At 39.9% G+C, this 25248-nt stretch overlaps 1 protein-coding gene across 1 annotated transcript in view; it reads left to right on the top strand.

Annotated features, from left to right (window-relative positions):
• Positions 1-25248, top strand: part of LOC123018843 (beta/gamma crystallin domain-containing protein 1-like) — an 85389-nt gene that overhangs the window by 31064 nt on the left and 29077 nt on the right. The window contains exon 2 of the mRNA XM_044421320.1: positions 12864-13002. Within this exon, the coding sequence (XP_044277255.1) occupies positions 12874-13002 (129 nt within the window). The 5' untranslated portion in view covers positions 12864-12873. The remainder of the gene's footprint in view (positions 1-12863; positions 13003-25248) is intronic.

The raw sequence follows: 25248 nt of genomic DNA, 5'->3' as shown, positions 1-25248 counted from the left end.
AATGTATGAATAATACCTGTTTCATGCTCTATGATACATAGCTATACATGCTGAGGAACAAGATACATTGGATTTTCTGCTTAGCAGCAACTACTAAAATTTCTGTGATAAATGTGACTCCTCTAAAATGTTTGCCATAGTCTTTAAAGTGAGCTTGCTGAGTCAGTTCTTGACTGTTTACATAGTATAACTGTAAAACAAATAACTGAGCAACTAGAACTATTATACCAAAAAGGAAGTAAGAGTCCCAAACACAAAGTATTTTATCTCCTGAATTAAAGAACTTCCCTTATGTAACTCTAACCTGGTTTCAACAACATGGCAAGCCACCATGGCTTGTTAGCATAGGTGCATTCTCACGTCATGTAAACACAGCCTAGGACACCCAGCGTGGGTTGCTTTTTCCACATAAGCCACCCTGTGATGCCTATGGGCTGTTGTAGCGTTGCTGTTACCTGTGGTAGATTATCATGTCATCCAGACCTGGACAATATGACCCACCATGGGTGAGCCTGAACACCTAGCAAGCTGGTGAGACCAGCATAAATCCCTTGCCACTTTTGACAAGCAGCTGCTGGTGAGCACCACAATAGTGGCCTCCCATCAGAAGTTTTGAGTGGCCATTCTGCCTGGCAGCTCAAGAGTAGACCTCCTAAGCTACTGGCAAGGATGGCTGAGAGCCATCCCTCTTTGTTGGTAGATTGAGAAATCTAGTCTTGACCCACACAGCATGGGCAAAGGCAGAAGAAGGAGTGGATCCCAGCTCTCCTTGCTAGTAGCATTAGAGAAAACCTCTTGAGTCGCTGGCAGGAAGCTGCACCACAGAGCTGCCCCTCTTCAAGGTGGTGGTGACACCAAGTGATCAGGCACCTCTGCATCCTGCTGCAGAGGGAGTAGCATGCCGGGATGCCCTATCAATGGAGTCCTCCATGCGCCATGCTGTTTTTCAAGGCAGAACCCTATATATGCAAAAAGGACTTTAACAGCTGCTGTGAGATGAAATAAGCTCACACTATTGTGGCTGTCAGAGTGAGCAAACTTGTCCCTCTTCAAGGTGTTCCCTGGATACTGCTTGGAGGAAGATAGAAAAAGGAGAGGGAGGAACGGAACAAAGTACTCATGATGTGCCCAATCATTTGTCAGGTTCACTGTGGGTATGTCATAAAACAACCAACGTACCATGGCTTATTGCCAGAATGGTTCGTTTTTTTTTATTTATTTATTTATTTATTTATTTATTTATTAAAACATTTTTATGCCGCCCCATTCGCCGAAGCCTCGGGGCGGCTTACAACAAAAAGATTAAAATAACATTTTAAAATATATACAATAAAATACAAGTATATAATATAAAACATACACTATAAAACAAGCCGCCCTGGCCAAATAAAATTCAATAATATTAACATTTAAAATACTGCTTAAATAAAAAGGTCTTCGCCTGGCGCCGAAAAACAAATAACGACGGCGCCAGGCGGACCTCTCTGGGGAGCGCATTCCATAACTTAGGCGCCACCGCTGAGAAAGCCCTCCTCCGAGTAACCACCCTCCTAACTTCTTCCATGGAGGGCTCCCGGAGAAGGGGCTCTCCCGCCGATCTCAGGGGGCGGCTGGGCATATAAGGATGTAAGCGCTCCTTCAGGTAACCAGGACCCAAGCCGTTTAGGGCTTTATAGGTCATTACCAAGACCTTGAATTGGGCCCGGACTTCAATGGGAAGCCAGTGAAGCTGACGGAGAACTGGAGTCATGTGAACATAACGTCCAGTCCCCGTCAGCAGCCTGGCAGCTCTATTTTGGACCAATTGAAGTATCCGGACCGTCTTCAAGGGTAGCCCCACGTAGAGCGCGTTACAGAAGTCCAGACGGGAAGTCACCAAGGCATGTGTCACTGTCGCAAGGCAGTCATTCTCCAGATAGGGGCGCAGCTGATGAATTAGCCGAAGCTGGAGGAAAGCGCTCCTCGCCACTGCTGTTACCTGAGCTTCCAGTGAAAGCTCTGGGTCGAGGAGCACTCCCAAGCTGCGAACCTTGTCCCTAAGAGGGAGTGCAACCCCATTCAGGACAAGGTTCAGTTCACCCTCTCCGAAGCTCGATCCACCAACCAACAGGACCTCCGTCTTGTCTGGATTGAGCTTCAGTTTATTGGCCCTCATCCAGCCCATTACCTCGGCCAGGCACCGGTTCAGCACAGCCACTGCCTCACCTGGATTGGTGGAAAACGAGAGGTAGAGCTGGGTATCATCAGCGTACTGATGGATCCGCAGCCCACACCTCCTGATGACCTCTCCCAGCGGTTTCATGTATATGTTGAACAGCAAAGGGGACAAAATGGACCCCTGCGGTACTCCATGGCATAGCTGCCATGGCGCAGAGCCATAGTCCCCCAGCACCACCTTCTGGAACCGGCCATTGAGATAGGAGCGGAACCACTGCAAAGCAGTGCCTCCAACCCCCAATCCCGCAAGCCTATCCAGAAGGATACCATGGTCGATGGTATCGAAAGCCGCTGAGAGGTCCAGCAGAACCAACAGGGACGCACTCCCCCTGTCCTGTTTGTTGTGTCATTCAAACTCAACCCATGTCTGTATTGTCTCATGACAGAGAATGTTAAACTGGCATAATACCAGAACCCAAGAAAGTATTTGCGGAGTTAGTCTTACAATGTCTGGAATTCATTGTAAAATCCATTTGTCAAATTATTTTTCACAAATGCTATGGGGAGGAAGTTTTGGACATTGTACCAGTGTATTAAAATGCGTGAAATGTTATTGCTGGCATTATACTTTATATTGGTTATAGCAACTTTGACTTCCATGCCTGCTTTGGAATTAGGATCATTTCATACAGTTCAAGCAGCAAAAAGTAGTCCAAAAAGTTGTGTGATACCAAAGACTCATTTACCCAGCATCTTTTTATCCACTATGACCAGCAAGGTGCCTCTAAAACACCTACAGGCTGGGCATGAAGGCACCTGTTCTCTCCTGTTGTTTGACCCCAGTAACTGAAATATTCATTCCTATAACATTTAGCTATCCTAAATTTGTTTAGAGATATATCAGACATGCCTATCTCATATTCACTTGAAGGATTCACAAAGAACATGAGCAGTATTCAGTGCTGCCCACATGCCAGTGAGACACCCACTGTTGGAGAAATTATTATTATTATTATTATTATTATTATTATTATTATTTCAATTTATATCCTGCCTTTTTTTTCTACAAAGGACTCAAGGCAGCTTACATCTCCTCCTCCATCTTATCCCCACAACAACAACCCTGTGAGGTAGGTTGGGCTGAGAGTCTGTGACGGGCCCAAAGTCACCCAGTTGACTCCATGGCTGAGTGGGGACTCGAACCCAGATCATCTGAGTCCCAGTCCCACGCTCTTAACCACTACACCACACTGATCGTGAAGCAAGCAGAAACAAGCAGAAAAACACTAATTTCAGAGGAGGGCAACAAGGATGACCTGTGGACTGTAAACAGCACCCTGTAAGAAGAAATTGAAAGAACTTGGCATGGTTAGCCTTGAGAAGGGAAAACTGAGGAAAGATGGGATAGCACTTGATGTTGTCACACAGAAGACCACAATTTCTTCTTGATCATCCTAGAGTTTAGGGCATAGAATAATAGGTTCATGTTACAGGAAGCCACATTTTGACTGAACATCAGGAAGAAATTCCTGACATTTATTTATTTATTTATAGCATTTTTATGCCTCCCCCATCACAGAAAGCCTCGGAGCGGCTTACAAAGAAGAGCAATACTAGAATGGAACCAATGAATTAGGGAGGTTGTGGGCTCTGCCACACTAGAGACATTAAAGATGCAACTGGACAGACATAATCCTGCACAGAGTAGGGTGTGGGACCTGATGGCCTTCTTGGCCTCTTCCAACTCTACTGGTCTATGATTCTGTGATTTCCAGAACTTGCAGAAGGGAGTGCTACTGATTCATCTCATTCTGAAAATGAGCAATTTCAGTTAATTTTCAGAATGATGCAAGTCAGCAGAGCTTGCAGAAGGGAGTTGTTCTGGAAATAAGCAGTACTGTTAGCTTATGGGGTTGATTTATGGATGCTAGCTAGCAACACTATAGAATACTCCCATTTTATGAAGCATATTGAATGAACAGTGCAAGTAGCGAATAAAGCTTAAAATGCAGAAAAGGGAAATGATGATACATTTTTCTGAGGTTTTACTTTCCATAAATGAGCAATTAGATGGTAACCTCCCTTGATGAGATCAAAGACATTTTTTACCTTCATGTGTTTAATAATCTTTGTCTATTTTAACTTAAAATATAGCTTGCACACTGGTAAAAACTGTGTGTGCGTGCATTCATATGTTTAACTAGTTTTGTCAATATAATTAATAGGATAATGTTGAAAAATATTTTAAATTCTTAGTCAATCTTAAATCTGTGAATTGGGTGTGGTGTTTATAGTCTGATATTTATTTTGCAATATTGTAGAGCTTTTTTTCTTTAAAGTAACAGTAGTTATTGATGTGTGTGGCTTATTATGATTCACAAGTACTCATTAATTCAGATATCACTCAAGGTTCTGATCCTACTGTATTAGTGCCTCTTTGGGCAAGGCTAGTTTCATGCCAAGACTGACTTTCACTCTATCTAGAATGTATAGCTGAAAAAAAGAGCTAGTTGATAGAAAACCTCTCATTTGACTTTCTTACAAAACCAGTGTATAATGTGGCTTATCAGAAAGCCATTTTTTTCAGGGAGCAGCTACTCTGGAAGAGCAGGATATTGTACCAAAATCCTGATAAGCCTGTAGATGGCTTATGTAAGAAGCTTTCTCAGCATTGGCTTATACACTAGCTTTTTATAATAACCACTGTCTCTCCTGATGACTCCAATTGTTTTTAGACGTGTTTCTTTTCTGATTGCTTTATTACTAAGTCAGCATTAAAGGTTGGCAAAATAATTTTTGAAAGTAAATGGAAAACTATAAATCATATACTGTAGAGAGGTTAAATCACATTCATAAAGTTTATACCGTGAGTCATTGAAGCACATCAAATGGCAAAAGCTGAATTATCTTCCCTCAAGAATTCGCTTTTGCAAGAATAATAGTCTTGAACTGAAAAAAAAAATTGAGATAAATCATTCAATGTACTCAGCATCTAGCTGAATACATAAGCGTTCTTGCAGGGAAGCAGTTACAAGAACTGCTGGGTATTTTTCTGGGTATTTTAAAAAAATACATACTCCTTTTAGTTCTTGGGAGAATCTAGTACCAGTATTGGAGTATCATGTCCCTACCTGATGTAGTTGACTTGCTGTAGGAGTGCAGCAGTTTATTACTTTAAAAAAACGGGTGTTATTTTTATTCTTGTTAAGGGCTTCTTTGTTGAATGGCACAGTAGAAGTATTAATCTACCCCTGCACACATGCATGCACATTCACATACATGCAGAGAAGTTTTTATAAAATATATTGATTGGCCTTTATGCATGAAATTAGGTCGAAATGGGAGTGAAGCTGCCTTAAGTAGCACAGGAAATATCACAGACAACAGGCCCCAGTTACACTTGCATTTCACACTATATTCAGCAGTCTCAGTTGAATTGTCTATTTGATTTTGCTTACATCCTGCCCTTACAAGAGTAAAAGAAAAGTGTTACTTTGTGAGTAACCAGATCCTGCCTGTTTGAGTATTTAGGAAGATGAGATTGCTCCATAACAGTATCTGAATTCGATTGTGCATAATAACCAACCCATAAAAAACTAAGGAAAAGCCCTTGTGGCAATTGAAGAACCAGTCTTTGCAAAAGGATGATATGCCACCCAGTGGCCAAACATTGTCTGCAGGTTAGTGTAGGCATCCCTCTCCTAAAATTTCTTCCTTGTGGATTTTGTTGCTACACAGTTAATCAAGAATTTCAAAATTGAGCATCAGAAATAGAGATTTAAAATGTTTTAAAAATGGAAGCTGTATGCATCTAAAAAAGAAAAAGAGGGATCGCATAGTGATTAGTAGATCATGAAAATTCATTGACCATGGCTTTTTATGGAAGAACCACCCTAAATTTTGAGGGTGTTAAACGACATGCATCTTCATACATTGCTTGTAAACTATTATTTTAGAAATGACAGAAAGCATTATGGTGAATGGCTGGTTTCTCCTCCTCTCCACCATGTTTTTGGGGGCAATATATATGAAAATGGCACACATTACAGATGTATCTTCGGGTAAGTAACCTGCAAAGTTTCAGAAGGCCCTGGGTGGGGACGGGCAACATGCAACCCCAGCCCACTTGCAGTACACCTCCTGTTGCACCAAGAGAGGGAGGGGTTTGAAAAACAACAACCCCACATGGTGTTACAATGGGCAGATCTAGCTAGTTTGCCAGCTAAATTTGTTCACTTTGGCACTGAGTGCTAATGAATGGTTTGCTGATGAATCTCAGTGATAAAGTGCTGATTTATTTTTAAACAGTTTTCCCCTTCTAGTGCTGGGATGAGGAAGGCTTTAGAGAGTAAATATACCCCCTGAAGTTCCTACAGTTGCCCCATTCCTGGATAAGAAAGTTACGGTGGCTGGAAAGCAGTAAAACCCTTTTCTTTGTAATCAGGTCTGATTCCATCCTTGCCTTTCTCCAAAGTACAATTCCAGGGGTTTCTATGGTAAAATAGGCCCTATGATTAGATGGTGGATCTGTAAATTACTCAGTCCCACTCCCCTCTATCAACATTTAGAGAAAACAAACAGAAGATACTATCTTTGGACACAGTCTGTCTGAATGTCTTTCCAGAACTAAACCATAAACAAATCCTCATGCATTATCCAACTTCAGTTCTAGTCACATCAAAGGGGAGCCTGGTTTGCCTCAGTAAGTACCAGAAACTGAATCTAATGCGTGTCCATATACAAATAACACAAAATTTACTCAGTGATTATTACTTTTATTACCAAATAAAGGCCATTTTAAGGCTTTTGCAACAAAAAAAAATTCTTACCACTAAAGGTGCAGAGATACAGCTTACTTGTATCTTTTATTGTATCTAGAAGGCTTTCATTATGCTTTCTATGCATGGTTATAATATTTTAACTGAATAGCATGTATCCTGTTTAGATCTGAAACTCGTGGGAATACAGGTTCGAAACATTATCAAGTAAACAATAAATAAATACCCATATAAAGAGACTGTTCTTGAGGAATGTAGTTGAGAAAAGAGACATTAGTTTAACTGAAGCACGTACCAGTCCACCTGTAGCAGAGTGAAATGGGGCTCTCAGTAAAGATAGTTGCATTCCATTGCTGAAGTGTGTGTAATATCAGATACAGGAATAATATAATCATTCTAGGAGGTGGCAGAGTTTCCTAGAATATTCAATATTTCTCTATGGATCTTTGTTATTTTAAGTACTGCTGTGCTCTATTTCTACAAGTAAGCATCACTAATGTGAAAACAGTGCGTTCACAGACACACACCTCTGCAATCAAATACCCTTTATTGTGAACATCTTTTTAGTTTTCAGAGCCTGTTTTTGTTTTCACATCCCTAACTGACTGATATTTTGAAGCTGTTTCCAGCCAATCTGGGTGTTCCCAGACATGCCACCAGAGGGCATTCAAGTATGAACTTTTGGCACCAGAAGGCACTCAAGCTATGAGTTTTGGGCACCAGGGGCCAGGAAGGCTGGCACATGCTGGGAGTCGCAGGCCTTTTTTCAGTATAAATTGTATATGGTTGCATCTTTGATAGATTAACCAGTTCATTTGATTCATTAAAAAGAAAACTTTGACTATAAAATATGTTTTTAAAAACAGATACTTATGAAAACTGCAAATAAGTTGCATTATTAAAAGGTTTCTGTGAGAGACACAACTATGTATGAATCTTCTAACAACAAACTTATTTTTCTTTGTTGTAGTTATATGCAGTCAAATAGCCTCTTACCTGTGAAGACCCTAAAAAGGAATGACTTCCTTCATAATATTCTGTCCTTGACAGATGCTCAGGTCCTTTAAACTCAAGGCTATGACTTCCTGGATCAAATAAATCCATCTCATAGTTGGTCTTCCTCTTCTTCTTCTGCCTTCGACTTTCCCTATCATGACTGTCTTCTCCAGTGAGTCTTGCCTTCTCCAGATGTGCCCACTACATTTAAATAAATGTTCACTTAATAAAGAAACTGAAATTCATTCAGTTAATTGACTAAGATTTCTTAGCCATAGCTAACTTCTTAACAGATTGGGAAAGTCTGACTGGTAGGAATGGAATTCCATATGGTGGGAGTCACCACTGAGAAATCTCTTCTCCCAACCTCTCTTAGTGATGGAATCCATAACAGGACTTCATTTGAAAATCTGAACAAATGGAGAAAAGGTTTCATACAGAAAAGGGTACTCTTAAAGTTAACTCAGGCTCAAGCTCTTCAGTGCATTTAACTCAAAACTAAACATTTTGTGTCTAGAACATAACTGGTAACAGCAAGTCTTTCAGCACTATTCAATTGGACCACCTGGTTCAGCCAACAATCAGGTTGCTGCTTGTAGATCAACTTGACTTTCTTAACATTCTTCAAAGGCAGCCCCTTCAAAGGCATTCATAGTCTGAATGCTAACAAGGCAGCTATGAAGTGACCAACCCTGACACTAAAGAATGGGCACAGTTGACAAAATGTCACAAATGCCACTTACATATTTAAAAGAAGAACTGAGCAAAGGAGTTTTCCCTAAGCTGTGAGTCTGATACTTAAAGGGAACCTATTAGAACATGGTTACTGTTAACAGCAAAATCAGCACGACCATCCTGTCAGCTTCCCCTGAGTTTCAAGGTTTAGACACTATTCAGCCCATTGTTGCCACATCAAGAAGAAAATCAGAAATAGAGTAGTGTGCTATCTTTATGTTGCTGTCATTGCACCTTAGATTTTTTTTTCAAAAAGATACATGTAGATGTTGAAATGAAAATCACACTTTGAAAGATAAATCCCATGAAGAAGAGGAAGACTAGATCTGTTTTTATGCCTTACAGGGGCATATTTTCCTATAGAAGAGAATGGGACTCTCTAATAGCCTTCAGAACTACAGTCAAATATGAATTCCCAGGATACGCAACACATGGATGTGTTTTTTTGTAAATGGAAGACCTCCTTTTCACAGAAGGGAGATCTAACAAAGGCTTGCTGGCAGGACACTCCCACTGTTGGGGTAGAAGCCAATTTCCTATCACAAAGGCTGCCATATTCATAGGATAGTTAACATCACAAGTACAAATACATGTCCATATATCTGGGTGTATATCTACATTAGAGTGCCAAAGCAGGTCCATTAATAAAGAATCTTTATGTGTACATGCACATAGTGGGAAGATCCCTGTTGCATTCAACTGAAGAAGAATTTTGTCCAGCATTCTGATTTTTCCACAGTTACCAGCCAGTTGCTTCTTGGAAGCCCACAAGTACGACACAAAGTCAATAACTCACTCTCTCGTGGTTGTTTCCTAGAAGTTGCTATTTGGTGGTGCTTTGAATTGCTCTAATTTACCTCAAACTTAACTTTATTAATAGAAATAAGAACGATAACAATTTACACATTTTTGCCAACAAGTTACAAGTTTCTTTACTCTGGTCACATAAAATTATGGAGTTTTGAAGGCAACAAACTCTTAGAAGGCATTTTAGGCAACACCTTGGTTATGGAACGATTTTCCCTGTAAGTTGTCAAGATGCTTGAAGAAGTGGTAGTTGGTGGGCAAGAGGTCAGGTGAATATGGCGCATGAGGCAGGATTTCATATCCTAATTCATTCAGCTTTTGCAGTGCTGGTTGTGCAACATTTGGCCAGGTGTTGTTGTTCAAGGGAATTGGGCCTTTTCTGTTCACCAATGCCAAACACTGCAGTTTCCTGTGTATTTCATTGATTGCTTGACAATACTTCTCTGACGTAATGGTTTCACCAGGATTCAGGACATTGTAGTGGATGATGCCAGCTGCAGACAGCCAGTCACCATAACCTTCCTTTGGTGCAGTTTTCACTTTGGGAAGTGTTTAGGAACTTCATCTTGATCCAGCCCCTGAGCTGAACATCGCCTGTTACCATTTAGCAGGGGTCCTCAAACTTTTTCAATAGTGGGCCAGTTGAAAGGCAGCGGGTACATGCGCGGGCTGGTGGGTGGGGTGCATCATTGGGTGCGCACAAGGTGGTGTTGGGTGCGCGCGGTGGCGACTCGCTCACTCAGAGATCTCCCAGCAAGTCCAAAACCATCTCCGAGCGAGCAAGTCACTGCCTCCAGCTCGTGCTGCAAGGCAGCAGCGAGCGCGCGTGTGTGGGGGAGGCAGGCAGTGGCGGCGGCGGCTTGCTCACTCAGAGATGGTTTTGAACTCGCTGGGAGATCTCCCAACAAGTCCAAAACCATCTCAGAGTGAGCAAGCCACTGCCTCCCACATGCAGCGAGCATGCGTGCGGGCAGCGGCGTGGGCCGGATGAAAGGGCATGATGGACCAGATCTCTCCTGCGGGCCATAGTTTGAGTACCCATGCCATATAGGATCCACTTTTCATCACATGTTGCAATCCAATCAAGAAGTGGATTGTTTTTGTTACGCAAAAGAAGACAGTACTTCGAAATGATGATTTTTTAAAATTTTCAATTAGCTCATGTGGTACCCATTTATCAAACTGTTTGACCTTTCCAATTTGCTCCACATGGCGAACAATCATAGAGTTCTTAACATTGAGTTCTTCTGCAATGTCTTGTGTAATATTGCATGGATTGGCTTTGATTATCACCCTCAATTGGTCATTGTCAACTTTTGATGGTCTCCCACAACCTTCTTTATCTTTGAGGCTCTCATCTCCATTACAAAACCTTTGGAACCACAGTTGCACCATGAACAATTGAACAGTACCCGGGCTGAAAGCATCATTACTATTGTGAGCTGTTTCTGTACTTTATGACCCTGTTTGAACTCATACAAGAAAATTGCTCAGATTTGCTTCTTATCCATCATCAATTCAATAGGTGAAATCAGATCTTAAAGAAAAAGTAAATGATAAATCATTAAGAACAAGCAAATGGCCATCATTATATCTCATGAAAGCTAATTCTATAAACTAACTGTATGTAGAAGTACTTTTTTTTTGTTTTTTCCTGAATCTCCTCATCAATAAATTTCTTTGTATTGCATGTGCCCTGGATTGTGGGTGTGAAACTTAATACTTCCATTGTCAAAACATCATGTTCCAATAGAGGAAAGCTCTTCTACAGTCTTATGTTACATGACTTTGGAAAATTTAATTGGATGGTTTGTGCCAAACAATGTCTGATTAAAAATGATGTCTGATGCAATCAACTGGCTTTCTGTGAAGAGAGATCCTTACTCAAAATGCAGCAAGCTTTATTTGCTGTGCTGTTTTTCACTAAAACAATAGGTTTACATTCAAAGACATGTATGAGCTAAAGCACTGTTGCTTGGGCAAGGCACCCTTGTTAGTGTATCCTGATTTCCCTCTCCCACTCCATTTCCCAGTGCATACTCCCCAATCTAAAGGAGCAGTACTGGGGCACAGCAGAGGGACCTATGGTCGGGGGGGGGGGGGAGGAAATCCCTGCTGTTTCTTCAAGCTCCACTTGCCTGTCTTTAAATGCAAATTTTGAAATTCAGAATTTTCTTTTAAAAATTATCAGATGAGATAGGAATTGACAAGGAAGAGAAATAAAATAGTTAAAGGATTTTCATTGTAATGAGCTATTGAATACGTGAGGCAAAATACAGTGGTACCTTGGCTCACGAACTTAATCCGTTCCAGTACTCTGGTCATGACCCAAATTGGTCGTGAGCCAAGTCAAATTTCCCCATAAGGTTCACTGTAAATAAGTAACATTCTGTAACTATTTTTTTTAAATCAGAAAAATGTGATTCTGAAAAAATCAGAAGCAAAGTGACAAAGAACAACAAAGATCGCGGCCATCTCCCTGCCCCCTCAGCATGACTGTGATTGTGCCCGTCATCCCTGCATGTACCCGTCATCCCAGCGCGCTGGGGGGGGGAAGAGACGGACGCGATCATGGTGGGGGGGGGGGGGAGATGGCTGAGATCACGCTTGTGCAGGAAAGCCAGGCGTGATCTCTGCCCTCTCCCCCTGCCCCCAACACGATCGGGGTGGGGTAGGTAGATGGCCACGATCACAATCGCCACCCAATGTGGACTTTGTGACCTGAGTCAAAATTTGTATTAAATTTTTCTTCGCAACCTGATTTGGTCATGAACTGAGGTGTTCGTGAGCCAGTTGGTACCAGTTTTGAAGATGCCATGCTTATTATGCTCTGGGAGTACTTGTAGCTTAAATATGTGAGAGTGCAAAGCTCCAGCCCTGATAATCTCTTTTTAGGACTGAATCAGACTAACAATTAGGGAAAACTAGGGGACAAGTCGAAGGGCAAGTCAGTAAATAAGTACAGGGTCAAGAGCAGAAAGTTAGCATTATGGAATTTGGTTTCCAGAAAAAAGTGCACAGCCAAGGTCCAAACCAAGAGAAACACAACCCCAAAAGTGGAGTCAAGCCGGCATCCAGAAGTCAGGCACCCAGAGTCTCATTTACAAAGCAAAGACAAGAAAACAGCCTGCAAGGCACTAGGAACAAAGGTAGTTGTTTTCAAGCAGTGACTGGACTGAAATGGAAGGTTTATAGAGCCCCCCACCCCCTGGCTCAGTTGCAGCTTTGGAGGCCTATGGAGACTGAGGATATTGGATTGCACCCTTGTCTCCCTTGTCTCTGCATAAGAAACCATCTCAATGGTTTCTTATGCAGTTTCAGTTAAACACCTTGGCACAGTGTTTATGGTTAACATCTCTAAATGGCAAAATGCTTTTCTCTATTTTTCAGATATTTTAACATGCCTGATACGCAATATACTTCTCACCCGACTCAGCTGCCTCTGGTTCCTTCGCAAGAATCATTGTTTGCTTATGCCATTCCAATGGTTCAAATAACAACATCAACATTACCAGCATCATTTAGAAAGGTAAGAGAAACAAGCAAAAAGGAGCCACTGCGATGTAGTGGTTAAGAGTGTGGGACTGGGACTCTGGAAATCTGGGTTGACATTGGGTCAACCCTACCTCACAAAGCTGTTGTTTTGAGTATAAGATTGAGAGGAGGCAGAGAATTATGTAAGCCACCTTGAGTTCTTTGAAAGGAAAAATGGCAGGCTATAAATAAATAAAAGTATTAGCAAGAGTAAAACTCCTTTAAAAGAAAGTTAGTGAGTGCATCTGTAATTTTCAGCATTAAAATGTAGTTTTCTCTTTCTACACACACACACACACACACACACACACACACACACACACACCCTGTAATACAAAAGTCATGTCAAATGGCTTGGGGAAAGTTTATACAGAAAGAAAGAAGCCATATGTCTTCCCACATTCCACCTGGCTCCATGAAATATGCATAAAGCACAAAACAGTAGGCATTATCACAGTGAGTACATATGTATATATAGATGAACAGTAAATTTTAGAAATAAATCCAGTATATTAAATAGATATAGAATAAATACATTTGTCTTGTATGACAAATAAATGCTTTTGATAGATTGAAATAGGGGAAAATGGAAAGTTATCATGTGCTCATTCCAGTTTACAACCACTGAACTACAAATGAGCATTGATTGGCTTAACACACATAAATGCATTCAGTATTATACCATGCCAGAAAGTTAGCATGGAGAGAGGATGCTTCTGTTCCTGTCTGAGAAATACGCTTTAGCGATTTACCTTGTAGACGAAGTTGTGTAATGCCTTTCTTGTCACAACTTATTTTTAAAGTATCTAGTTTGTTGCATGAACTAATTTTCTCATCAGCAATAGGAGATCACCTATAAACCGAGAGATCTGGCCATTTTGCCTTTTTTTTTACTAGAAGGCAAACATTTAAATAGAAACAACTGATAGAATAAATGCATCAACATTTATGTGAAGCATTTAAAAATAAAAAGGAGACCACCCATATGAAGCATGTAGGAGAGAGGCAAGACTGATGTTATTTTTCCAGGATCCAATTTGGTTAAAGACCTTGATGAGTTTGTTGTTGTTTACTCTTCCGCATAGCATGTGAATTTGCTCAGTTTCCTGAGTTTCCTGCATTTAATACTTAATGATGCCATAGCATGCCATAATCAGATTATGTTCCACTTTACCACTTTATATTTTGTGAGTAGATCAAATTGGGGTTCCACATTGGTGTTAGAGCTGGGTTCATGCTTGAACACCTTTTCATCCCTTTCTGTTTGATGTGTCTGTGCTATGACAGAGTTATATATTTGAGTTATGATTTGTAAATTTAGATGTTGTATATTCCAACTTTTTGGGGATAATCCTGTGATTCGTATCAAATTTCTTAGTTCAAGGTTTTGATTTTTATTATTTCTTAACTGTGATTAAATATGTGAATCTGAAATGCTGGGTCTGTGTTGTTGTTAGTCGTGAAGTCATGTCCGACCCATCGTGACCCCATGGACAAAATTCCTCCAGGCCTTCCTGTCCTCCACCATCCCCCGGAGTCCTCTTAAGCTCACACCAGTCCATCTAGCTGGGTCTATATTTCCATGCAATTACTTCTTGCTTGGTAATATGCTGCATTCCTTGTTCGAGTGGCGCACATGTAATAATTTAGGCTTTCAATATTTTTTGGCACAAAGGCCCAGAGACTGAAAATTGTTTAGATGTGTAATACATGACCCAATCATGTGAATCCAGTCATTTGATTTTAACCAATTAGAACAATAGAATTTACAGTTTTACAAAGATGAAATTAGATATGCAAACATCACACTTACCTCTTGTTTATTTATTACTTTCAGTTTTTACTTACTCCTATTCACTATTTATCTTCAGTTTTGTCTTAAGCAGTCCATGCCATCCACCCTGAGAACCATTCTACAGGAAGCATTTATAGTGCTCTCTTGATTCCTTGCTCACAGTAGCTTGTGGGTGTAATGCACCCAAGGTGCCTTACAAAATTCCCTTTTATTTTATCCTCACAAAAACAACTCTGTAAGGTAAGTTAGGCTGAGAGGCAGTGACTGGCACGAAGCTACCCACTAGGTATCATGGCTGAGTGGGAATTGGAACTCAGATATCCGGAGTCCCTGTACAGTCCTCCTAACCATTATACCACACTGGCCCTCATTACACGACATTCTTATCCTCCATAGCTTCTTCCATGCTTTGCAATATTTTTTCTTCTTTTTTTCTAAGGAGGAAATTCTGATATAACCCTGAATAATGACATGAAACCCTACAGTGTTAATGCAATTCCACTATACCACAGCATAACCTAGTGGTTGTGTACTGGAACATATAGAAAGGCAGAAAATGAAAATTCCTGCAAGGGGAAATTATGTGAAAGATCCAGTCTTGATTTCACAAAGACTGTGAAAGCAGAAACATCGGTAAAAGTTCAAAGCCTCATATAGAAAATCCCTCAGTATGGCTGGCTACTGGAGTAATGTGGTATAGCCCTTAGAGGTAGCTTTTTCCAGCATCATACTTTCAGCTACGTGAGTGGTTTCCCTAGGAAGACAGGTCAATGCTATTTGTAATATTTTCATTCCAACCTCTAGCTTCTGAGGTTGTACCTCTTAAGGGTTGCTTTCCCTAGTTGGACTTCTTATGAATGTAGCTGGCCAGAGGAATTCTAGAAGTCCTACTTCCTGCCTCCGGTGGTCTCTTCTGATCATACTGACTACATTATCAGATCATGATAGTAAGATCCCTTTCCTGATACATCTCCATTTAGGCTTCTTATCACTTGGCTAGGAATTTTCCTGGGAGACAGCCAATTCCTGAAACAGTTCTATCCAATGCAATAATAAAAATGAGCTAAGCCGTTGCATTTCATGGTAAAACATTGGTTTCTGCTTTGAAGGAACTGACAAACATTCCTCCCACACCTGGAGTTAGTAATGGCATACCAGTTTAATTACAATTGACATTTTATCAGGTAAGGAAGAGTGAAAGCTAGTTGGCATAGCAAACTGAGTACTTCTGCAAAATCAACAACAGGCCACTATTTATCTTGAGCAGCATCTGGCATTCTCTTCATACTGTGAAGCAATTACCTGCAGTGTATCTCTTCATGAAGGCCTGCCTAATTCATGAAGAGTTTAGATGCTAGCTATGAATCAGGATGATTCAAGTGTAACTTTCCCAGCCTTTGATATCAGATTAATGCCTCTACATTGTATTGCCTGTTGAGTTATGCAAATCATACAACAAATCCATGGTTTGTTTAGCCCTTAGTGCAGTGGTTAACCCAACAATGAGACACATGTTTTGCCCTTACACAGCCCAGTGGTCTGGGTTTGGATGTCATGCACAGAAATTTAGGAAGAATCTACTCATGAGTTGTTGAGAAAAAGTGGAAATGATAAGTATAAGCAACACTCCTGCTTATGCATGACAACCTGTAGTTTAAACCACAGGCTGTTGTTACATGCAAACCAGGTCATTCTGAGGGGTTCCCATTACTTCTATATTGTTCCATAGTGTACACTTCTCATATATCATTTTTTCTGGGCTAAGTTGTATTTATAGGTAGCTTTGCTTTATTCTACTGTATAACTGATCTTACTATAGCATGCTGCTTTCTTTTTATTGAAAATATAACCTAGGACTGTTCAGGCTTCTCAGCATAGAAACCCATCATTTACCATGTTTTCCAAATCATAATTGTGTGTCCAATCCTTACCATCTGCCAGTAGAATGGACAAAGGTGTTGAAGGGTTTTCCCTTTCCCCCTGCAGCCCTTGGGCACCCTGCAAATCTCAGAGGTCTGTGAACCTCTTTGGCTCAATGCCTAGGCTTAGTACCAGCTGTTCAATAATAGCAGTGAACTACAGGATGTTGCCTAGTGAATGCTTCTACTGTCCATACTCACAGAACTGCATACCTCTGCAGTTGCACAAGTGCAGAAATATTTAAAAAATCTAATAACAGTTGTAGACATTGTGGGAACAGAAAATAACTTAAATTTCTTTGCCAACCTCTGACATCCCCATAATTTTTTATCTGGGCACTCTGAAGGTCCCCTCAGTGACTATCAAAATGGCAAGCATGAAAACTGACTGTCAAGCTGGAGATTGTGATTTCTGAGGGGGGAAAGTGCAAAAGGACGCACAAACACCAATCATGGTGGGGAATACCCAGCCAGTACCACTTACACCAAAGTGTTGCTTGTGCACTTGTGAAGCAGTTCACACTGGTGATGGCCCAAATGAACTTGGCAAGAGTGGCAAGAGGCTTTTTCTGCTGTTGCCTAGCAGTTTGCTGGCTGGTATACATGAGGCATTTTGGATGACACAGAAACCCCTTGTAGGTAGAGCAACCCCCAAATAATCCATGGAATGTCGGGGTGACTTGTTGGCCATGAACCAGCCATCCTGCAGGACATCATGGAGGAACTTAACACCTGAGATTAAGTATGTGGCAACTGGAAAGAGGACCTTGATCGTGGCAGCTTGCATTTGGAATGTCCTACCCCAGCAGAAGACTACCTGGTCCCCAGTCTAATGTCTTCTTGGGACAAGGCATTTTGGTATGTTGAATAATTAGTTTAAGTGCTGTTTTATGGATGAGACTAGTTTTATTGTTGTTTGCCAATACATGTTATTTATTATTTATTTTTAATCACGCATAGTTATTTCTTTTGCCTGTAAGTCACCCTGGTAACTTATGTGGAGGAATGGCTCATAAATTCTACAAACAAATAATACTTGGGCTCAATAGTACTGAACTGCAGACTCTTGCTTTCCCATCCAGTCTTCCATAACTCCTCAAATGGTACTTTTTGCAGGAAGCATTTATGCTTCCTGGCCATGCCTAGGATAATCGTCTCAGGTCCTTCCTCCCAATCTTTCAATATCTCTTAGTAAAGATAAATGATAACTCCACAAGAAGGAGCTGTTCTGAGGAAGAGCAAACAATACTTAAAACAGCATGTGCTCTACAACAATTTTATCTTGCTTAACTTCCTGTTTTTCAGAAAGTTAATTGGTTTGTCAGCATCCTCAGTTGTGCAGCTCAATTAATTCCTTCCAGTGGCAGAAGAAGACTCTTGGGGTGGGGTAATGCTGCTGGTGGTAGGGAGAATGCTGAATGCAGTGAAAGATGCATTTCTGAATGCTACTGACACACATTTTCTTCTTTTATCTGTTCTATAACACAGTTACTGTCCTGCAGAATTGAAATGCTTCACTAATTCAATCTGAAAACAAATGTGTTGTGTGTCACAATTGCTACAATTCTGTCAAGTCCTTTACTAGTTAGTGCAGCAGGAAATCTTGTTTTCACTTTAAGACTTCCCCATTGGAAAGGGATTGCATAGATGATCAAACTGGGCTTTGGAAATCAGATGATAAAAATCCAAAATTAAACTCATAGCATATTCATAATTACCACATTCTTTCAGCCTGAAAGGAGTCTTTTGCAAATGTTAAATAAATAGAGATGAGAAGCAAAAATAATTTTTAAAATTACATTGTAACTGCTGGGTATGCTTGCTTTTATTGGAGAACTGGTGTTGGGAAAGTGCTATTGAAACTTTTATTTGGATGCTATTTCCTGTCAACATTGTTCCTACCTCCTGCACACATATCCGTACTTTTTCCCACTGATAACAACTTTGGGAGCTGATCAAGAACAGGAAAATGGCATGGGGAAAGAGGGTTACCTACTGCCCCAGTTTTTCATAATTCCAAGTCCTTACGAGGTAGTTCATGGATGTCCCATATCCTGTCTACTTTGACCAAAAGTGCTTCCACATGCAATTGTGTTGTGTTTGTGGGATCACATGTTGTAACTGTGCCACAGCATGACTTTCCAGAAGTTACTTCCAGAGTTTTTGCCTCTTTAAGGGATTACTGTATTTAATTTGGCTGTTCAACTTCTATGTTTATGCTGCTTTTTCAGACATAGTCCTTCCAAGGAGATTCACAGCATTGAAAAAACATAAAATATAATAAAGCATTATAAATTAAACACAAGTCTGATTTTATTACTTGTAAATTAATCATCCATTACAGCATCTTTGAACTCCTTAAACTTTGAAGCAAATTGCTCATTAGCTTCTGTAGCAATAAACTGATATTATATTGTGATAGTGTAAGTATTCTGAAGGTTGTAAGTTCTGTTCAGACAATATATTTTCAGCCTAGCACTGAAAATATTTAATAGAAAAGGACTATGACAGCTGATGCTGGAACCACTTTGGACTAAGGTAGGTCTCTAGTGGGTTAAAATAAAGTCCTTATTAACAATATGTTTTTCTAGTATAAATCAAATCTGTAGTCTCACACACACACCCTTATTTGGAAGTAAATCCCGTGAAATGCATGGGAAGTTTAGCGTGGTTTCTTCTTATCTGTAATTCAATCAAATCTATTATAATCCTCCATGTATGGAAAAGCCCACATTTGATTCATTTTCCTTTGAAGCTGATATTCCTTCCTTTAACTTTTGCAAAATTCTAACTATGCACACAATGCACTGTGTAGATAGTGGAAGGTATTTTGAAAAACACAGGATGCTTCATAACAAGACCAGAAAATCTAGATTTCTTGTTTCATTCATTAGCTTCTTCACTGGGGGAGGATACAAACAAAACTGACTACTATTAAGTTCTTTCTTGTTATGGCAAAACAAAGTGCTAGGAGATAAGCACATTTCCAGCACAAAGCTGCTAAACTGTCTTCCTGCTTTGCTAAAAGACCATGTCTCAGATCTAGAGTTGCCCTTCTGCAAAGAGAGAAGGACCACTGATTCAGCAGAGAGCTGACAGAAGGGGGCAGTTTTTGTTTTTCTCCCCACAGTCTGTGTACTGTCCACCTTCTATGTTGTTCCAAAAGTTAGCCCCAGTCATTTTGAGATTTTGGGAGAGCACAGGATATTGCAGTGGGAATGGGAAATCAGCAAGCATTATCTCCTCCTGTTCCATTAGTGTAAATGTCAGTCAGGATCACCTCATAAACCTGCCCCACCACCCCAACAAAATAAGTGTTCCTATAGGAGGTGGCAAAAACTCAGCTATCAGGATGTTTGACCATGTTCAATTATACTGAAAAATCAGTATTGTACACTGAGTAGCTTCAAGAACTTTAGACATTTCAGAAGTACAAAATAATGTCACAAAGTAGTAATATTTGTAATGAAAATTATGTTACAATTTCATCAGGATTTTGTGCAAATTATCCTGTAAACAGCATTTAAATTTATGTTAAAATTTCTGGATGGTTTTCATGCCTTTGAAGCTACTACTTATATAATAGAGTATTTGCATGAGTAAAAATTTTAACTTCAATTCCAAATTCAGAATAGCTTCTAAAATTTATAATTCTAAAGTAGTTAAACTTATTAAATCCAGTTTATCATTCTAAACTTGTTAAATCCAGTTTGATGCATCTGGCTTAAGTATACAGACAGTACTGTATAGTACACAATATTAGGAGCAAGGCTCAACGTAAGACAGCTTTATCATTTCTAGTAGGCTGCAAAGTGTCTTTAAAAATCAGCAAAAGAAGCAATATGTTACTCAATCTCATACCTGCATTGCTAACACAACCTTCTTATTTAATTATGAGAAGAGATTGTATAAGAGATACTGTCAAATTGCAAAACACAGGAATGCAAGATGAGCAGTCACTGACTGCTTTGCTACATTTGTATCTGGTATGCCAGGAGCTGTACTGAAGGCTTTAAAAATCTGTTTTTAGAACAAAGGAGTTTAATTAAGAAACTCAGTTCTGCCTTAGATGACTGCACAAGAACTGCTATTCTTTGTCCTAATTTGTGTGTATACATTCCAATTTAAACACCATATTTTAGGTTTTTTCTTTAGTAAATGATGAGGATAAAACGTGTGAGTAGATTTATATAAGTTCTACTGCAGTACAACATTATGTTAATATAAATATACTCCTGAAGAATATTTACATTTTGTTTAAACTTTAAAGTATTGTGTGTGCCTCTGACAGGATTATGTGCTTTAATCTCTAGTGCAAATGATTTTGTACACTCTTCTGTATTTTGAAATGGTGTTACAAATTTATTAAGCTGTTTAACAATATATATATATTTATATCACATGACATGATCCTACTGGAGCAAGATAAAAGAAACTGTTGCTACCTGTGCCTTCCAATTCACACCCATACCTTTAATTGTACGCCGGGGTATTCAGAACAAGTTTCTCTCTTTTAGGGAGTTTCTATTAGCAAAATACTGGCTTCCTTAACCCTTACAAACCTTACAGAGGTCCTTAGAGATTGTAAACTGTGAGTCTTCTAAAGTGTCTTTTTCAGTGCCTGGGTGCTGAATGGAAAACATCAGTCTATTTCTGCAGTTTGCTTTAAGGTGGTTCTTAAGGAGGAAAACAAAAGCAGCTAAAGGATGGGTCAGAGATAGTGGATGTATTGTGCTAATGCACACATGACTTCATTTCAAAAATCCAGCCCTGTTTGTTGTGCTGCAAAAAGTAAAACTGAACTAACATCGCAACGGTAAGGCAGTTAATACCATTTACTGCTCTTCTTCCTTCTCCTACTCTTCATGTTCATCTTCTTCTGTTTCTTCTTCATCTTCTTGACAGGAAATTATCTTGAGTTTATCCATTTGGGCATTTCTAGTGCAAGATCCAGAAAATTTCTCTTTTTTGAAAACAAAAACAAGTTTCAGTTGGCAAGTAGGGATGAAGAATTTGATTTGGAGGAACTGCTTTGCTGTTGGGTGTGGAGGAGATGAGAAAGGGCATGTCTTCTAAACTTACCCACTGTTTGGTTTCCCATACCTGTTCTAAACACTTCCATGAACTCCAGGAATTTCATGTCAGTTTTATTCATCTCTTCCTCTTTTTATTTTATTTGTATCTTTCCCTCTGGAATGTTCAACTCAAGCTACAATCTTATTTAGAAAAAAGTTGCATTGAGTAGTACGGAACTTCTGATAAAGGAAGAACACTAGGTCTGTTGGACATATACAATACAGTGCTGCCTCGTAGTTCGAACAACTCTAACTTTTAGATCCAGAGTTTGACGTTAGAGTCAAGATAAAATCTCTGAAGTTTGAATGACACTTGTAAGTTTGAACTGCTGGCACAGTGAAAAAGATGCAGTCACTACATAAATGTCATCAGTTGTGTGCCCAAGTTGTCTCCCGTCTCTTGTTCCATCTGTGCCTTTTCAATCCTTTTCAGTGCCTTTTAACTGCTTGCCTTCCCAATCTGTTTCACTGCCTTTTCAATCCTTTTCTGTTTCACCACTCCTCATTAAGAAAGGAGTGCATTTGGACAGTAAATGCAATTTTCATTTCATTATATAGTACTGTGCATATTTACATATTTTATTAATTGTTTTCAAGTTTTAATTAATAAATTTGGCATTTAATTGTTATTTTTACCTTGAATTATGCATATTTGCTGTTTTAAGTTTATCGAGATGGGTATCGTTCAGGGTCTCGGAACACATTCATTCACTTTCCATTATTTCTAATGGGGACCATTGCTTCAGAGTGCAGACGATTCAGAGTTCAAACAGCCTACTGAAACGAATTAAATTCAGAGAATAAGGCACTGCTGTATTTGGGGCTCTTAATAATGTGCTTCATTTCATTGGCTTTTTGTAACCAATATTCCCATGTGCAGCTTTCTTTGTATGTTTTGCATTACAAAGTGTCTGCCTAAAACAACTGAAAAAATATGAGTGTGAGCAGTTTTAGGGTGGTGGAAATTCAACTTTATAAATGTGATTTTTGAAAGGAAGGCCAAATAGTGAGTTTTTCATTTCCTTTCACTCTGGATGCCTCTGCTATCTTTTACATTTTCATACTGAAACCATTTAATCCGTTGGTACATATTTTAAGAAAAGGGGGGAAATGCCATTAAGCCATTGTTTTAAAGGAACCCCAAGAAATGTTTCATCTATTCAATTTCACTTTATTTGAGATCTTTTGAAGATAGTGTTGCATAGAAAGAGCTGAGGGAGCTATCTAGGGAAACAATTTCATTATAAATTGAACTTAGTGTAGTTATTTATTTTTTTAAAAAGAATGCAGATCACTACAGAATGTAAGCCCATATGTGACATTTATGTTCCTGTGCTGCAATGCTTTTTCTCTGCACTGGATTTTTATCTTCTTTCTTCTTACTTTTTTTGTTCTCTTTGTTAAGATACGCTTGTGATAACACTATTGCGAAAGAAGCACCAATAATACTGAGTTTTGCTCTGTTTTACCACAATCACAGTACAGAAGCCAAAGGGCAAAACAGAGTCCATTTTACCCCTTCAACTACAACCCCCTCCTCCATGCACACACACAGAGGTAAGCCAGGGTAAAAGGAACATCTCTGCATGTTTCTCCGGGCCTCAGCTGTGTGCACACAAATTGTCAAAGGAACATGAGCCTGAGCTTGCATTCCTTTATTGAACAAGTGTTGAATAGGGACTTGGGAGGACATCCCTTTTCCTGTAATAGTCTGGCACCTTGAGTGCTTGTCCACATATGCTGGAGGGGATGAGTACAGGCCTTTATTTTGTCCTGTAGAGACCCTTATGAGGGGTGGTTGTATCTACAGAGGACTGGATCAAGCCCAGTCTGTAACTAAAGACTTTACTGAAAACCTGGCTGTGCTCTTTGGCTGCACTAGTTCTCTTTTGTGGACTATGTATATGCAGTGCAGCCATGAGCAGCCTTGAAAAGAACCCCCAAAATTACTAGCTCACAAAAAAAATTAATAGCTTCATGTCCTAAAGGAAAACAATCTATTTTGCAAGGTTTCCCTGCCTTTCTACAAGAAGGCAATTATTATGCACCACAGATAACCAGGTGAGCAGTCATTTACAAGCATGAACATAAGGATATGGATAAAGTATTGGACATGAAATAGGATTCTGACATAACTCTATTCTGAAAAAGTGATGAGGATTGTGGTATATTTCATATGTCCACGAAGCAGGTGCTATGCTTGGACATCAAATGAGTGACTTTGTTGCTGGCCTGTTAAATGCAGATCTCCATTATTCTTACATTGTGTACCCAGCTGCTGGTAAAATAAAAATAAAAAAAGAATGTGTGGAGTATCCAATGGAGCTCTCAATATCAAAGCATGCAGTGCTATAATTCTGAAATTAAGGGCATATACAAATGTGCATAATTTCAATAATGAGCCTTTTGTGGATGTGCACTTGCTGCATGTTAGAAACGCTGTGTAATCTCTGTGGGAACCTGTTCTTCTGTTTTAAAGCAGTGAGTTGCATAGTGTTGATTAGCTGGCTCTTTTGTCACTAATGAAGCAACTTCAACCATTCCCAGATCAGGCTGTGAATAGCCCTGGTTGGCTGGCCCTGGCATCAGTTACAAAGTTAGTTGACGTCCCTTCCCTGAACAGTTTTCAAAGTAAGAAAGAGCACTGGAAAAAGCTGGGAAGCATTTGAGTGGAAAAACAAGCAGGTGCTTGAAGTAAAACAACTGTTAAATAAACCAAGCTGGGCTGTAGTGTGAACTGACCCAATGTCTTTGAGTGCATAAGAATGTGATGGCTGCATGTATGTACTATTTTTTTCTCTTCAAAGTAAGAGATCATACAGCTAGACTTCATTAGAGAGGACCAGGTGCCTTTTATGCAGCTTTTATGTACTAATGTTACATATATTAAGAAAGTATGCCATGAATTGTTAGAGTGCTGTGGGAAATGAAGTCTGCTTTGAGTTAGAACACTTGTTGCATCTCTGCAAGATTCAGTGGTCTGGTTTCTGCTCCTTCTGGTCTGGTTTCTGTTTCTTCCAGCCATCCTCTGTTGTAGGAATGAGACAATTCTCCTGTGTCTTCACTAAGTGTCCTACCATGCATGTACACCTGCATTCAACCCATGGTGAAGCTGCCTCATGTGCAGGGTGTGTCATGAGCTAGGTTTCTTTCTTTCGCACATTCAAAGCCACAAGACCTTTCTTGCACAACATTCCGAAGTGTTTTCCAGAAGCACAGAGTGCTTCATTGAACCACCTCTCTAGGCAGCTGGTTCCACTGTCATATTGCTCTGACAGTATTGTATTGTATTGCTTGTATTGTATTGCTCTGCTTCTCACATCTCATTTGGCCCTCATTCTGAGGCCATCTCCTCCTCTGAGTCTCAAACCTTGGGAATGTGTGCCAAGAATGTCTTTCTCACTCCCAACAGGGTGCATGCAGGTGCCGTTTTGCTTATGGCAAAATGTCAT

This window comes from Varanus komodoensis, unplaced genomic scaffold (assembly GCF_004798865.1).
Source record: "Varanus komodoensis strain SLA01 unplaced genomic scaffold, ASM479886v1 scaffold1, whole genome shotgun sequence".
Taxonomy (NCBI): Eukaryota; Metazoa; Chordata; class Lepidosauria; order Squamata; family Varanidae; genus Varanus; species Varanus komodoensis.
The sequence above is the reverse complement of the archived record's forward strand: the minus strand, read 5'-3'. Positions and strand labels throughout refer to the sequence as shown.